The following is a 13497-nucleotide window of genomic DNA, read 5'->3' on the forward strand; positions in this document are numbered from 1 at the left end:
TTCGTTCCAACAAAATCAAGAATATGCGTGAATATCCCACCCACCTTCAAGCATGACGTACACCTGGATTTACCGCTGTGCACTCTAGTGGACAGCAGCTATTTTTAGCTACTCCATATCTCATTGTATATTCATGTGTAGTGTAGGTACTGAGAATATAGTACTATGTTCTATTAGCTTTCTGTCCTACGAAGACGCTGTTAGTGTCGTCAAGCAATGTTTCAACGTTCTCTAGGAGAAGGCGTTGCGTGACGACTTCAAGTGTGGCTACGCATGCGTATGACGCTAATATTGGCGGAAAATGGTATTTGAAGTACTAAGAGTGGATTTCAGGACTCACGGACGATAGTAATAGTACATTTACCTTCGATGCCAAATCCTGTAAGAGGAATTCTTGTTCCTGATCTTGTTGCTGCTGAAGATCTGCTAACAATGCCACCGCAACTTCTTCTTCAGTAGTTTCCCCAGTTTCTCCTTCCTGCTTCTTTTCAGCCAGCTTAATCTCGATCTGGAGTCCTGTGGCCTCTCTTAGATTAGCTTCTTCTTCATCAGCAGTCTCTGCCATCTCATCAGTACTAGAATCGCGCCACTGTTTGCGCAGTTGCTATAGAATTAGAGAATGGTTTTACGTGAGACACACACTTTACCCCTTTACTCCAGTTTTGAGTTCTCTGTTGTTCAGGGTTTGCCTCGATTTGTGCAGAATATCCACGTGTTCCAGTGAAGGTCCGTGAAATTTCAAAATGTTTGTATTGTTGAAGTTGTGCATTCTTTACCTTACCGTTAGTATTTGTGAATATTTAGACACTGATACGAGACTAACCCTGAGTAAATGAGTCTGTAATCAAGGAACACAGCGGTAATTTAGAACAAGAAAATTGTTTATTGCTATTTTCAATCAGCTGATCAAAGTCTTTCAAAGTCTTTTTTTAAATAGGTATAACCTAGAGTAGCGCACATTATATCACGTTACCTTGAGTTCAAACAGTCGATCCCTCATTTGTTCAAGGCTCAAATTCTTGGTCGCTTTGCGCATGGCACTGTCCTTTTCCTCGTTGAGCATAATCTCAAACGCTTCTCGTTCACAGGCGTGTTTTAATTCCATTTCTTTCACTGCAGCATCCTAGTATCAGACAAAACACACAAAAAATTGTCTTACATTTTACTTACTATATTGTTTCTGATTGGCTGAGAACCTTCAGCCAATCCCTGATATTACGTGACCTCGACATTATAAATGTATTAACTGTAGGTATTTCTGCAGATAATACATTTGTTATGTCAAGTTCATTACGTAACGGCGGAGTTTGAAATACATTTGCTATGGACCAAATCCACTTAGGCGTAGTGTTCTACCATTTCAGACCACGTGTCATTTCCACAAGATTCTTTCTTTCAGTGGTATCCATTATTCATGTTTCTTCTCGTGCGCAACCGTTAAACAAAGAAATGATACTCTAGCGAAGGACACTCGGTCTAAAATGGGAAAACATTACGACCAAGCTAAAAGGGCTCCAATTCTCATGAGATTGGAATTCTTTTGTTTTGTCCCCCAGATGGAGCTGCTTTGACGTCACATGCAAGAGGTCTATTGTGTATGTATATCTAGCTAACCAAACATAACAATCACGAGTTATTCAATGAATTGTCGTTCTGAACTTTTCACTCAAGTTACCTGAAGAACAGCAACGTTGTTTGGGTCTGTCACTTCCACTGCATTCTCCATCTTCTCAGCATTCTTTAGTTTTTCTTTCTCCTTCTCGACGTCAGATTTGCTTCGATTTCGACGCGCTTCCAGCCTCTCACGGGCCAACATTCGCTGGCGTTCCTGATCGCGTTTCCTCCTGATTTGTTCAACATAAATTGTGTAAATAAATGAAAATACAAATAAAAGATAAACTTACATTTAAAAAATAACCAAGAGATCAGTAGTTGAACGTCATAAATTCAAATTTGATCTCGTGTCATGAGGATCGTTATAAATTCAAATTTGATCTCGGCTGCTTTATCAATTGGGTTGCAAAACTTGTTAGGCATTACGCCGTCCACCAGGAGTGGTAATGCATGAGACATTAGAAAAACTGCGCAAGCGCGCTGTTACTTTAAAAATACGCCAATCACATTGAAAGACCCGAGATCTCAGAGGTGAGAGGCGAGTGCACTACCACTACACCACCCTGCACTACACCACCCTTGCTATATTTGCTTGACATTCCTGCGCGTTTTTATTTGACCCAACATTAATACATATTAACAGCAAATATTTTAACTGACTTACACTTCTTCTAGATTTGCTTGCATAGTCTGTGCCAGGCCAAATACCATGGCTGCTCTATCAAACGTATCTTCTTGTCTAGCGCGCCGTTCATCTCGCCTGAGTCTTGCCAACTCAGCTTGACGCTCTCGTTCGCTCAGGAACCTTTGATCTGCACCACGAAGCCCAGCCAGTAAAGCTTCCTTCTCTTCTTCTAAGCGTTTCTGATAGACAAAACGAGGCAGGAAGCTTAGCACTCCAATTTACCGTTACTACATAAATTACTGATATCAGAGTTACTGATTTCAAACAATCGTTTTAAGTCGTGGCACTTGGGTCAGTTTCTATATATTTAACTTATTGGTCTCCCAAATGCATCGACCTGAAACAATTGTTTGAAGCCAATAGAGTGTACTCTGATATATACTACTTACATTGGAATAGGACTTGCACACTCATTCAAAATTTGACGCTTGGTCGTAAAATTTTCCCATTTCAGACCACGTGTCATACCCTTAATATCATTTCTTAAAGGTTTCATATGAGAAGACGCATGAATATGGATACAACTCAAACAAAGAATCTTATTCTTTAGAGAACGACATGTGGTCTGAAATGGGAAAATATTACACCCAAGCTAAAAGGGTTATTCATTTGAAGGTATATAATTTCCTTGCTTAACATTTGCACATGAGAAGGATATGAATTGAATATATGGATATGGATACGAAGAATCATATTATCAAGAGAATGGCATGTGGTCTGAAATGGGAAAACATTACACCAAAGCTAAAGAGGTCTATACCCCAAAACCACTAAACAAAGAAATGATACTCTAGAGAATGACACGTGGTCTGAAATGAGAAAACATTATGCCCAAGGTAAAGAGGTCTATACCCCAAAACCATTAAACAATGAAATGATACTCTAGAGAATGACACGTGGGCTGGAATGAGAAAACATTGCGCCCAAGGTAAAGAGGTCTATTCTGTGCCCTACACAACTTACCTCAAGATCCAACAACGCGTTACCAGTTGACGCCTTCTTCAATTCTTCCTCGATCTGTTTGTCTTCTTCTGCTTCTAACTGACTCACTTCTTCCTCAGTCATTCCAGTCTGCAGTCTCTCTCGTCGTTTCTCTAGCCTTTCTTGTAATCTCTTCGCATAGTCTTCTTTCTTTTCGCCCATTAATGCTGCTAAACTTGCTTCGTTTGCCAATGCGTCTCCAAAGACTTTTTGGAGCTCGTCTATTTTACCTGTTTTTAATAAATTGAATATTTTTACGCTGACAGTAAAAAGATTCTCTGATGATGAAACAAAGAAGCAGAGTTCTTTATAGGGGCATTTGATGAAAATCGATGAAAATTGGAAATTACTTGAAACTTGGGTAAACCTATGTATATGGTCCCAATAGTAGCCAAGCAACATATTTCTTGACAGTCAAAAGTGGGGTATAATCGTTGTCAGTTTTATTCAGCAACTATATTGTGAGTAAATGACGTCATTTACTCAACCCTATTGTTCTTTTTGCTTTTAAACCAAAATTTCTCAACAGTAAGTGGCTTCCAGGCTAAAATGTTCACTAATCTGGTTTTCATAATCATAATTGAGTCATATTATCCTAAAATACTTCTATACAATAAAATACTTGAATTATTCGAACTTTCAAAAATTGGGGCGTTTTCATCCAAGTGCTCCTTGGTCTCTCCCTTGATTACAGGGTTTTCGTTTCCGGAATTTCCGGAGTTTTTATCCCTTTTCAAAACCTAACACGCTTAATCCCAATAAGATCTGTGTATTACCCGTGCCCTGACTTAGATCAGCCGAGAGGTTGTTTCAGGGTTCGATCTGTGTATTAGCCGTACCCTGACTTAGATCAACCCAGAGGATGTATTAGGGTTCGATAAAGTTTTAAAGTCATACCAACCTTCTTTCTTGAGTCTTTTGGCCTCCAGTTTTAGCTGTACCAGCTTCGCCATGCGATCTCTCTCACTCATGGACTTCCATTCGGCTTCACCGAATTGTTTGATCAGTGCATCAGCTATCAGTTTATCTCTGAGCGCATCGTACTTGTCCTCTAATGCCTGGACTAGTTCGTCGTCTTTGGCATCGCCTACAGCCTCTCCTCGCGTTACCGTGGTGATGACATTCTTTAGTGATTGAGTTTGATGTGATTGGATGTGCTCTTGTTGTAGTTCAATCAGTTCGTTTTTGTCCTTTGAATCATGAATGGATAAGCAAGTTAATTTAGTCATTCATAATGGTATTGTGGATATACACCTATTTCAAAAAACGTTAGTCAGTCGGCGATGTGATATCTGAAATCTAAGATCGAGTAGCACCCAATTGTAATATATTCACAGCCGAACAACGAGCGTAGTTTCCTTTTCGATTGGAATATAAAGCATAACCTTTAAAATAGAAATATGATTTCTTTGTATATATATATATTTTTTGTCAGAAAACATTGAAGCACAAACATTGTATTTAGTCTCAGATCGCCCATCTCAGATCTCCGACCGACAAAGTTGTTTGAAGTAGGTGTATAAGCCGTGCAACAGATAAACAGACAGACAGACAGACAAACAGGCAGACAAACAGGCAGGTAAGCAGGCAGGTTAGCAGTCAGGCACACAAGCAATAAGACAAACAAAACGACAAAAAGAGATGCTTATAGACAGACAGACAGACACAGACAGTCAGTCAGTCAGTTAGACCGACAGACGGACAAACAGGAAGGTAAGCAGACAAGCAAACAGAAAGACAAAAAGAAAGGCTTAGATACAGACAAACACAGGTAGACACACAGTCTCACACAAACCAAAATCATCTTCTCACCTTTTCTTGCATAGCTTCAATCACAATTTCGCTCTCCTTATCCTGTTCCTGTTGTAGATCAGCCAAGACAGAAACGATTACATCATCCCTCGGGACGGGTCCTTCTTCCTCGCGGGATTTCTGTAGGTGATTTCTTCGGTTGACAAACTTAACGGCCGCCGCTTCAAGTAGAATACTTTGCCTTTGTTCTTGGTCAGCTATTACAAAAGAAAATGTCAAAATTATGGTAAATTACAAGGATCATCACAAGATACGTCACATTATAACATGCAAATAAGGAAGAGGGCACATTTGTGACCAGCTGTAAGTTGATTAAGTTATGCGCACGCACATGTCGGGGTCAATTTTTGCCTGAGGACGATTTGGTGTTTTACACATCATCAGAAGGATATAGATTCTTTAATAAGACAGGGGTGGATCCATGGGAGGGGTGCAGGGGGTGCGCACCCCTTCCTGGTTCCACTTTGTACCCCTACTTCGAAGATAACCAATACTGTTTTTTCCCTTTGATTCTAAGGGTGCACCCCTCCCTGGAATAACTTTGTGCGCAGCACCCCTCCCTGAACAAAATCCTGGATCCGCCCCTATAAGATATTCATGGGAAGCGGGAATACTATAAAGTCCATGCGTCTACTTTGCTTATACCTGGGTCCACGGATGACAGTTTATCTTTGAGTTCTCGTAATCTCTCCTCGCATTGTTCTTGGGTCCAGTTGTCCAAGGTAGAAATCAAATCTTGCTGATCTTCTTGAAGTAGATCCGCCAATACCTTGCAAAAGGAAAGCAAACACAAATGAACATTGATAACATAGACGTTCAAAAAAAAAAAAAAAAAAAAAAAAAAAAGAAATGCGATGCACTTCCGAGGAATGGAAACTAGCCCCGACATTACTTAACAATTGTTCGCCGAAGGCGAAGTGAATATCGGGGAATACGAACGAAGTTGAGGTTATTATTCCCGATACTCACTGAGCCTAAGGTGAATAATTGTTTTAGTATAAATACACAGGTGATTCTTTCAAAATGAGGGGGAAAAAGAAGATAAAAGACATTTTTTCCCGGTAACAGCAACAAAGCAACCGATCGCCATTTTGGATTATCGCTGGAGGTGATTATCGGGGAGTGTGATAATCTGAGTTTCTCGACCAATCAGCGCGCGAGATTTTCAATAATCACCTGTGTATTTACTAAAATGCTGTATACTCTTAGATTATTCCAATGAGAGTTGCTTCTTTTGTAAATATAAATTTATCCCAAAGCATTGAAAATACTGCCAATCAGAATGAAGGAAATCCGTTATATATTCAGCAGTTCACTATTTCTTCCCATCAGTCATTGCGCCCTGTGTTTTTAATTGTTTGAGATAAAATATGTATTCAACTCTTTTTTTATTACGCCATGGAATATCCCACTTGGACATGTATCTTCTTATTAACACACTTGCCTGAAGGCTCATGGGCATACTAGAAAATACAATAGGCCCTTTGCAGCTCAGTAATCACGTGCTGATTAATTCACTGACAGCAAATGAATGAACATCTTGATTTCCATGGGTGAAATATACTGGTGAGCAAACAAACTTTCTACAACCTGTTTTGAGAGATCGTAATAAAACTGCATTTCGTAACACACTGATTACACATCGTTTCATTCAGTTCTTGACAAGTAGCTAAAAAGAGCACCAATCTAATATTGAAAACATAAATTTTGCCCTCCAGTACAGACACGTGACCGTTAACTGCAAAGGGCCTATTGGCTCATAAGATATTCCATGGTATGCCCTTAACAACATTGTATACAAACCTCTCTCTCATGCTTGTATTTGTTTTCTAGTATTTTCAGCAGATTTTCCTGCATGGCAGTGACGCCACCCTCGGTAATCAGCTTATCTTCAGTAAGTGGTTCTTTAGATTTACGTCCACGCCGCTGAGCAAGACGTTCGCGGGCTAACTGTTCCTGGCGTAATCGATCTTGTTTTAGCCTTAAAATCAATAAAGAAAAAAAAATGAATACATAGCTTTGGGTAGATGAATCGGATAAAACGTTAATATTCAGCAAGCCAGACTTGATTAACATTTGGTAAACGACGTTAACATCGGTGAAAACGCAAATATTTTGTTCTGGAGAGGACAAAAAGAATCGAGCACTTTTAAATACTGAATTTTTAGGAAAGAATAAAGTCATAATCAAAAACTTTATAAAAGTCTGGAAGTTGTTCAAGTAGAGTCTGATCATGACGGGAGATTCATTTAGTATATGTAGCCTATGATATGACTGTGGGGGCAAAGCGCGTCCATAATTGTAGGTTAGTAATACGAAAAATGAGATTTATTTTATTTAATTCAAGAAAATAGAGCAGTTTTGGTATGACAGTGTAAAGCTCGGTGTCGTTTATGTGCCTTGCCACGACCGTGACGTTTCCTAGAATTTGGCCGATTGGCTAATTTCTAGCGCAATGTGATTGGTCTGGCAGTAACGTGACCGTGTCCGCGCCGTGTTCATGACGTGTTTCGGGTATCTGATTTGATGGAGAGTAAATCATTGTGCGATGTGATTGGTCTGACGTATGCCTCGCGGCGGTGTCGCGACCACGTTCGTGCCGCGAGCGTTACATATTCAAACGAAAACTGCTCTATTAAGAAAAGCAAGACACGTGGACCAATCACCTATCAGCAGCAGCAGCTTGGTTTCTTTCCGCTAGTCCCAGGACCAACGCAGCAGAATCGAACTTGTCTTCCTGCTTCGCTTTTAGTTGTTCTCTTCTTAACCTTGCTAATTCTGCTTGTCTTTGACGTTCACTCAAGAACCTTTCGTTGTCTCCTCTCAGTCTTGCCATCAAAGCATCTTTTTCTTCGTCGAACCTAGAGAATCAGAAACTTTCACATTGCTTCTTACATACAAGAGGCGAAAGAAGTTTGTACCGAAGCTACACCACAATGCACCATAATCGCTATCTCAGAAAAAGGACTATGCAAAACGATTAAACAAAGAAATGATACTCTAGGGAATGTCACGTGGTCTGTAATGGGAAAATAATACTCCCAAGGTAAAGAGGTTTCCATAATCTATGATCTTAATATTTGGTATTTACCTTTTATCTAGAGCATCAAGTACATTGATGACATTAGTAGGGCCTTCCTCTCCCTCGTCTTCGTCTTCGTCCTCGCTGTCATCTGGAGGAAGACCTTGTGCAAGACGCTCCCGTCTGCGAGCCAGTCGTTCTTTTAACTTTTCCTCGTGCCTATGTGAAATAAAATGTAACTCTATAAAACCTCTATTAAATAATTATCCTATTCTTATCAACCATAGAACAGGTTCAGGTAATGTGAAAAGTTATCATACAATTTCTTTTTATAACGTCAACCAATTCAGTATGAATATTGGTTTTCAGTTTTGGCCCACTGTCACTCACAAACACTACCATTTATTATTCTATGTGTACGACTCTAAACTCACATATCAGTGATTTTTACGGTGAGAGGAATATCGAAGAACCCGGAGAAAAAACCCTCATTGCAAGGGAGGAAACAACACGTCAACGAACTCTGTGTTTCGCCAAGCATCGGAAAAAGCCACCCCAAGTTTGAATTATACGGCGTTGAGAAGCAGTACTGTATCAGTGTCATGTCACCCAATTACAAAAACGATCGATGCCCTGAAACAACATCTGGGCTGATCTAAGTCAGGGCATGGCTAACTCACAGGTCAAACCCTGAAACAACCTCTGGGCTGATCAAAGCCAGTGCACGGCTATCTCACAGGTCAAACCCTGAAACAACCTCTGGAAAGATCAAAGTCAGTGCACGGCTAACTCACAGGTCTAACTGGGATTTAGCGCGTTAGGTTTTGCGGCGGAGGGATGAAAACCGGAGAACCCGAAGAGAAAAACATCGAAACAAGAGAGAGAACAAAAAACCCACATGCGATATCGAGTCTGGGAATCTAACCTGAGGCCATAGAGCCGAGAGGAGAGTGTACTATCACTACGGACCTTGATTTTTACCATTGATTTTAAATATGAGGGATAAACCGTGAGAGACGGCATGTTTACCTTGCTTTGTTATCTCCCAATAACTTTCTAAGATTGGCATCCATAGCAAATCCTTCACCCAGTAAACGAGCAAGTTCGTCCATTTTCCCCTCCTGGCGTAGTCTTCGTTCCTCGAGCTTGAGCTTCATTAATCGCTGTTGTCGCTCTCTCTCGGAAAGTCTCGCCCATTCAGAGTCTCCTACATGGGGAAAAAGAAAATGAACACTGTTCAGATATGTGCTTTTTTTATTTATATGGGATTGGGAAATTAAGAATAAAATAAAGACAACTGAGGAAGGAGAGAGAGAATTATAGACAAACAATAAATCAAAAGAAGGAACAAAAAAAAAAAAGAAAAGAAAAGAAAAGAAAAGAAAAATTAAAAAAAAGAAAAGAAAAAAAAAAGACCGAACGAACGAATGGATGCGGAAAAAATAACGAATGGATGGATGGATGGAAGGACGGATAGGTAGATGGACAAGGAACGGAGGGGAAAAAAGGAGGAAAGGAAAGGAAAGGAAAGGAAAGGAAAGGGAAGGGAAGGGAAGGGAAGGGCAGAGAGATGTCCTCAGTTTATATGTCTATATTTAATGTCTCGTTGTCAGAGTCTTAAGTAACTTCAAAGCTACATAACTCATAGGCAAGCCTTAATCTTGAATGCATTGGATTTAAACAAAAAATCTGACAGCATAAATGGAATGAAAAAGGTCGGTGAACTAATAATGACTAATCCCTCACCAAGTTGTTTCTTTAAGGCTTCCAGTAACAGTTTATCCTTCAGAGCATCATATTTATTATCCAAGGCCTTTAGAATCTCGTCATCAGTACCTAGGCCTTCATACCGCAGAAGAGTCGTAGCTACATTTTCGGCTACTTCGTCTTTGCGCGCTTGAATCTGTGCCTGACGCATTTCTGCCAACTGTGGCTGAGTCTGAAAGAGTCATCAACATACTATAGTCAACGTAATATCTAGTAGAATAACGGTCAACATCGGTTGTCTTTCCATGTTCTCAGAGCCAGATGGACAAACACTTACCACCTACTATATCAAAGAGGCAGGCAAGGAGGCAAGGAGGCAAGCAGGCAAGCAGGCCAGCAGGCAAGGAGGCAAGGAGGCAAGGAGGCAAGGAGGCAAGGAGGCAAGGAGGCAAGCAGGCAAGGAGGCAAGCAGGCAAGCAGGCAAGGAGGCAAGCAGGCAAGCAGGCAAGCAGGCAAGCAGGCAAGCAGGCAAGCAGGCAAGCAGGCAAGCAGGCAAGCAGGCAAGCAGGCAAGCAGGCAAGCAGGCAAGCAGGCAAGCAGGCAAGCAGGCAAGCAGGCAAGCAGGCAAGCAGGCAAGCAGGCAAGCAGGCAAGCAGGCAAGCAGGCAAGCAGGCAAGCAGGCAAGCAGGCAAGCAGGCAAGCAGGCAAGCAGGCAAGCAGGCAAGCAGGCAAGCAGGCAAGCAGGCAAGCAGGCAAATAATTTACTCGCCACTACTACTATCATCAGGTCGGCGCTTACCTTATCTTGCAGCTGGATCATGATATTTTCCACCTCTTTATCTTGTTCTTCCTGTAGATCTGCCACAAGTGAAGTATGTACGTCATCGTTGGTTACCTCTTGTTCTCGCTCACTCGACATCTTGTGTCGACGAATTTCAACGCGGTAAGCTGCAGCCATATCAAGAATGTCCTCGTGTAGCTCTTGATCAGCTGTTTAATGAATAAGACAAGAGAATTCCATTAGCCAGTCTAATAAAACTAATAGTAGTAGTAAACTAATAATATCATTGTAATTTCCCTTGGAGAGAACAATGAGGAAAAAATGTGGTTAAAAAACATAAAACTAGATCAGCATAAAAGACCTATCTAGGCAGACGTAGTTCATTCATTCTCTCGCGAACAGATAAATTATAGTGATAAAAATCAATTACCAAACGGGGTTGTTCAGTCTCAATAGTTTCGCTGAGATATGTGAAGAGAATGATTCCTCAAACTGAGGTCGGATTTGGTACCAGGGCCTTTGACTCTCGCTTCCCTTATTATGACCTAGATTGGGGTCCGAAGATAATGGTTTTACTTTGGTCAAAAAAGTAAATGCGAAAAGGATTCTTGTAGTAGGGGTATCAAGACTTAATAAGACTTAATAATGAAAAATTGTCATTGATAAAACAATGCACGAATGAATTTGCATTTAGAACAGTTTTCGAATGACGGTGAGAAGCACGCGGCACAAACACGGACGTTACCGACGCCAAGGCATACTCGGCCAGCCCAATAACATGGAATGAAAATTTGCTCTCCATCCTATCGGATACCGGAACACGGGATGGACACGGTCGCGCCAAGATCAAGGCACTGCAATCACATTGCGCGAGAAAAATATCTCCCAATCAAAATTCTAGGAAACATCAATCACGGTCACGGCAAGGCGAGCACACGGCACCGAGTTTTTCACAGTCATACGAAAACTGCACTATTGGTAACTGAATAGCCTTAAACCTATATCAAAGATACCTTTGACTCCAAAGTCCAGTTCATCCCGTTTTTCTTTCAGTTCATGTATTTGTTTGTGCCTCTTTTCTTCTCCAGCTTCTCTGGCCTCTTGCCTCAAGTCTTCACTGCTTTCGTCTAGCAACAAACTCATCAACATCTCCTGCTCGGCACGGTGTTTCTTCTCGAGGGCTTTGAGAACGGCGTCATTCCAACCACTTATGTCATCTTTTTTAGAAAATATTAATAACTATTACCACGATATAGTAGTTGCATTACACCTTTTGCAACATTACAGCTATAAACACGTTTCATTTACCTCATCATACGGAATGATACAAATTAAAATGCTCTTTTTAAAAGTTTTAAATGTTTTTCTTTAAGAGTGATGACGGTGGTTGATGACTATAATGATGAGACATGATGATGATGATGATAATGATGATGAAGACGATAATAATGATGATGACGACGATAATGATGTTGGTAATGATGATAGATGATGATGGTCATGATAATAATAATGATGATACATGATGTTGATGATGGTGATACATGATGATGATACATGATGTTGATGATGGTGATACATGATGATGATAGATGATGATAATGATGATGATACATGATACATGATGTTGATGATGTTGATACATGATGGTGATACATGATGCATTATGGTGATGACGATGATACATGATGATGATAGATGATGATAGATGATAAAGATGATGCCAGAATTGCCAAGAAGATTTTTGGTCCCTACCTTTATCGGGTTCTGGTTCATCGGAATCATCTTCCACTTTACCCCTCTTTCCTTTCCTATTGGCCAACCTCTCCCTCGCCAGTTGTTCCTGTCTTTCTCTGTCACGCTTGAGCCTTAGTTAAGATATGAGTAAAGTTCAAACTATGAAAATTGTATTTGGAATATTAAAAGAATGCACGATTCTTCATTTGATCCATTTTGGGTGTGGTAAAGGGGTCTCTCTCCAGTTTTTTTCTTGTTTCTTTTCTTTCTTTCTTTCTTTCTTTTTTCTTTTTTTTTTTTTTCTTTTTTTTTTTTTTGTACACATATCTGTCCTAACTTTTTCGTAGTTGAACTGATTTGGAATTAACACGAGCGTTAATCTTAGATTGCAGTTTATGATGTACAATAAAAAGTAATGGAGAGACATCTAAAACATTACATAAGATTGACAATCACCAGGATTCTCCTAAGCGTGAGGGACAAATTCGAAAATTCGCCATTTTGTCCAACCTGTGTGAGCCCCTAACACGTCGAACCCCCCTACCAAAAAAAAAAAACGGTTTTGCTCGTCAATTTTACAAAAATAAAAGACAAATTTGAAAATTACCGTTTTACCGATTTAAAAAAGCCGGCACTTTGTTGCGCCACGAAAGGATGGGGGGGATGGGCTGGCACCCTTGACTTCCTGATCACTAAGTCAGAACCCCATACTAATCCGTTAAACACCGAATAATCAAATATAATCGAAATCATATTTTATTTACCTGTCTTCAAAGTTTAGTCTGTTTCTCTCCGCAAGACCAAGAACTAGAGCAGCCGAGCCAAATTTGGATTCCAGTTCTGTTTGTCTTTTCTCCCTCCTCAAGCGAGCAAGCTCAGCTTGCCGTCGTTTTTCAGCAAGGAATCGGTCTTGTTCTTCCTATTGGTAACGAAAGAATTTCAACACTGATTGAATATCACGAGTCAGTCAATAAAAGATTCCTTGATTCCCATCGCGGAAAGATTGAAAATAAACTTACACGAAATTTATTATCTATTACCAAATATTTACCATCGCCTGGACTTCCTGGAGTTTCCTGGAGTTTCGAATTTAAAACGAGCTATGGGATTGCATATTATATTTACCAACATTTCATAGCTGGAAACAGCCAATAGTCC

At 40.3% G+C, this 13497-nt stretch overlaps 1 protein-coding gene across 1 annotated transcript in view; it reads right to left on the bottom strand.

Annotated features, from left to right (window-relative positions):
- The window catches only part of LOC116307549 (uncharacterized), a 31604-nt gene that overhangs the window by 10622 nt on the left and 7485 nt on the right, over positions 1–13497 (bottom strand). Inside the window, exons 9-25 of the mRNA XM_031717829.2 lie at positions 13104–13258; positions 12358–12470; positions 11616–11819; positions 10621–10811; positions 9861–10053; positions 9144–9321; positions 8184–8333; positions 7759–7953; positions 6896–7073; positions 5738–5861; positions 5093–5289; positions 4182–4470; positions 3263–3510; positions 2279–2478; positions 1676–1844; positions 974–1123; positions 365–604 (exon numbers count right to left, since the gene is read on the bottom strand). Coding sequence (XP_031573689.2) covers positions 365–604; positions 974–1123; positions 1676–1844; positions 2279–2478; positions 3263–3510; positions 4182–4470; positions 5093–5289; positions 5738–5861; positions 6896–7073; positions 7759–7953; positions 8184–8333; positions 9144–9321; positions 9861–10053; positions 10621–10811; positions 11616–11819; positions 12358–12470; positions 13104–13258 — 3174 coding nt within the window. The remainder of the gene's footprint in view (positions 1–364; positions 605–973; positions 1124–1675; positions 1845–2278; positions 2479–3262; positions 3511–4181; positions 4471–5092; positions 5290–5737; positions 5862–6895; positions 7074–7758; positions 7954–8183; positions 8334–9143; positions 9322–9860; positions 10054–10620; positions 10812–11615; positions 11820–12357; positions 12471–13103; positions 13259–13497) is intronic.

The sequence above is a fragment of the Actinia tenebrosa genome, unplaced genomic scaffold (assembly GCF_029948245.1).
Source record: "Actinia tenebrosa isolate PJP-AT-01 unplaced genomic scaffold, QUT_ActTen_1.0 PGA_scaffold3__52_contigs__length_22856419, whole genome shotgun sequence".
NCBI classification, from domain to species: domain Eukaryota; kingdom Metazoa; phylum Cnidaria; class Anthozoa; order Actiniaria; family Actiniidae; genus Actinia; species Actinia tenebrosa.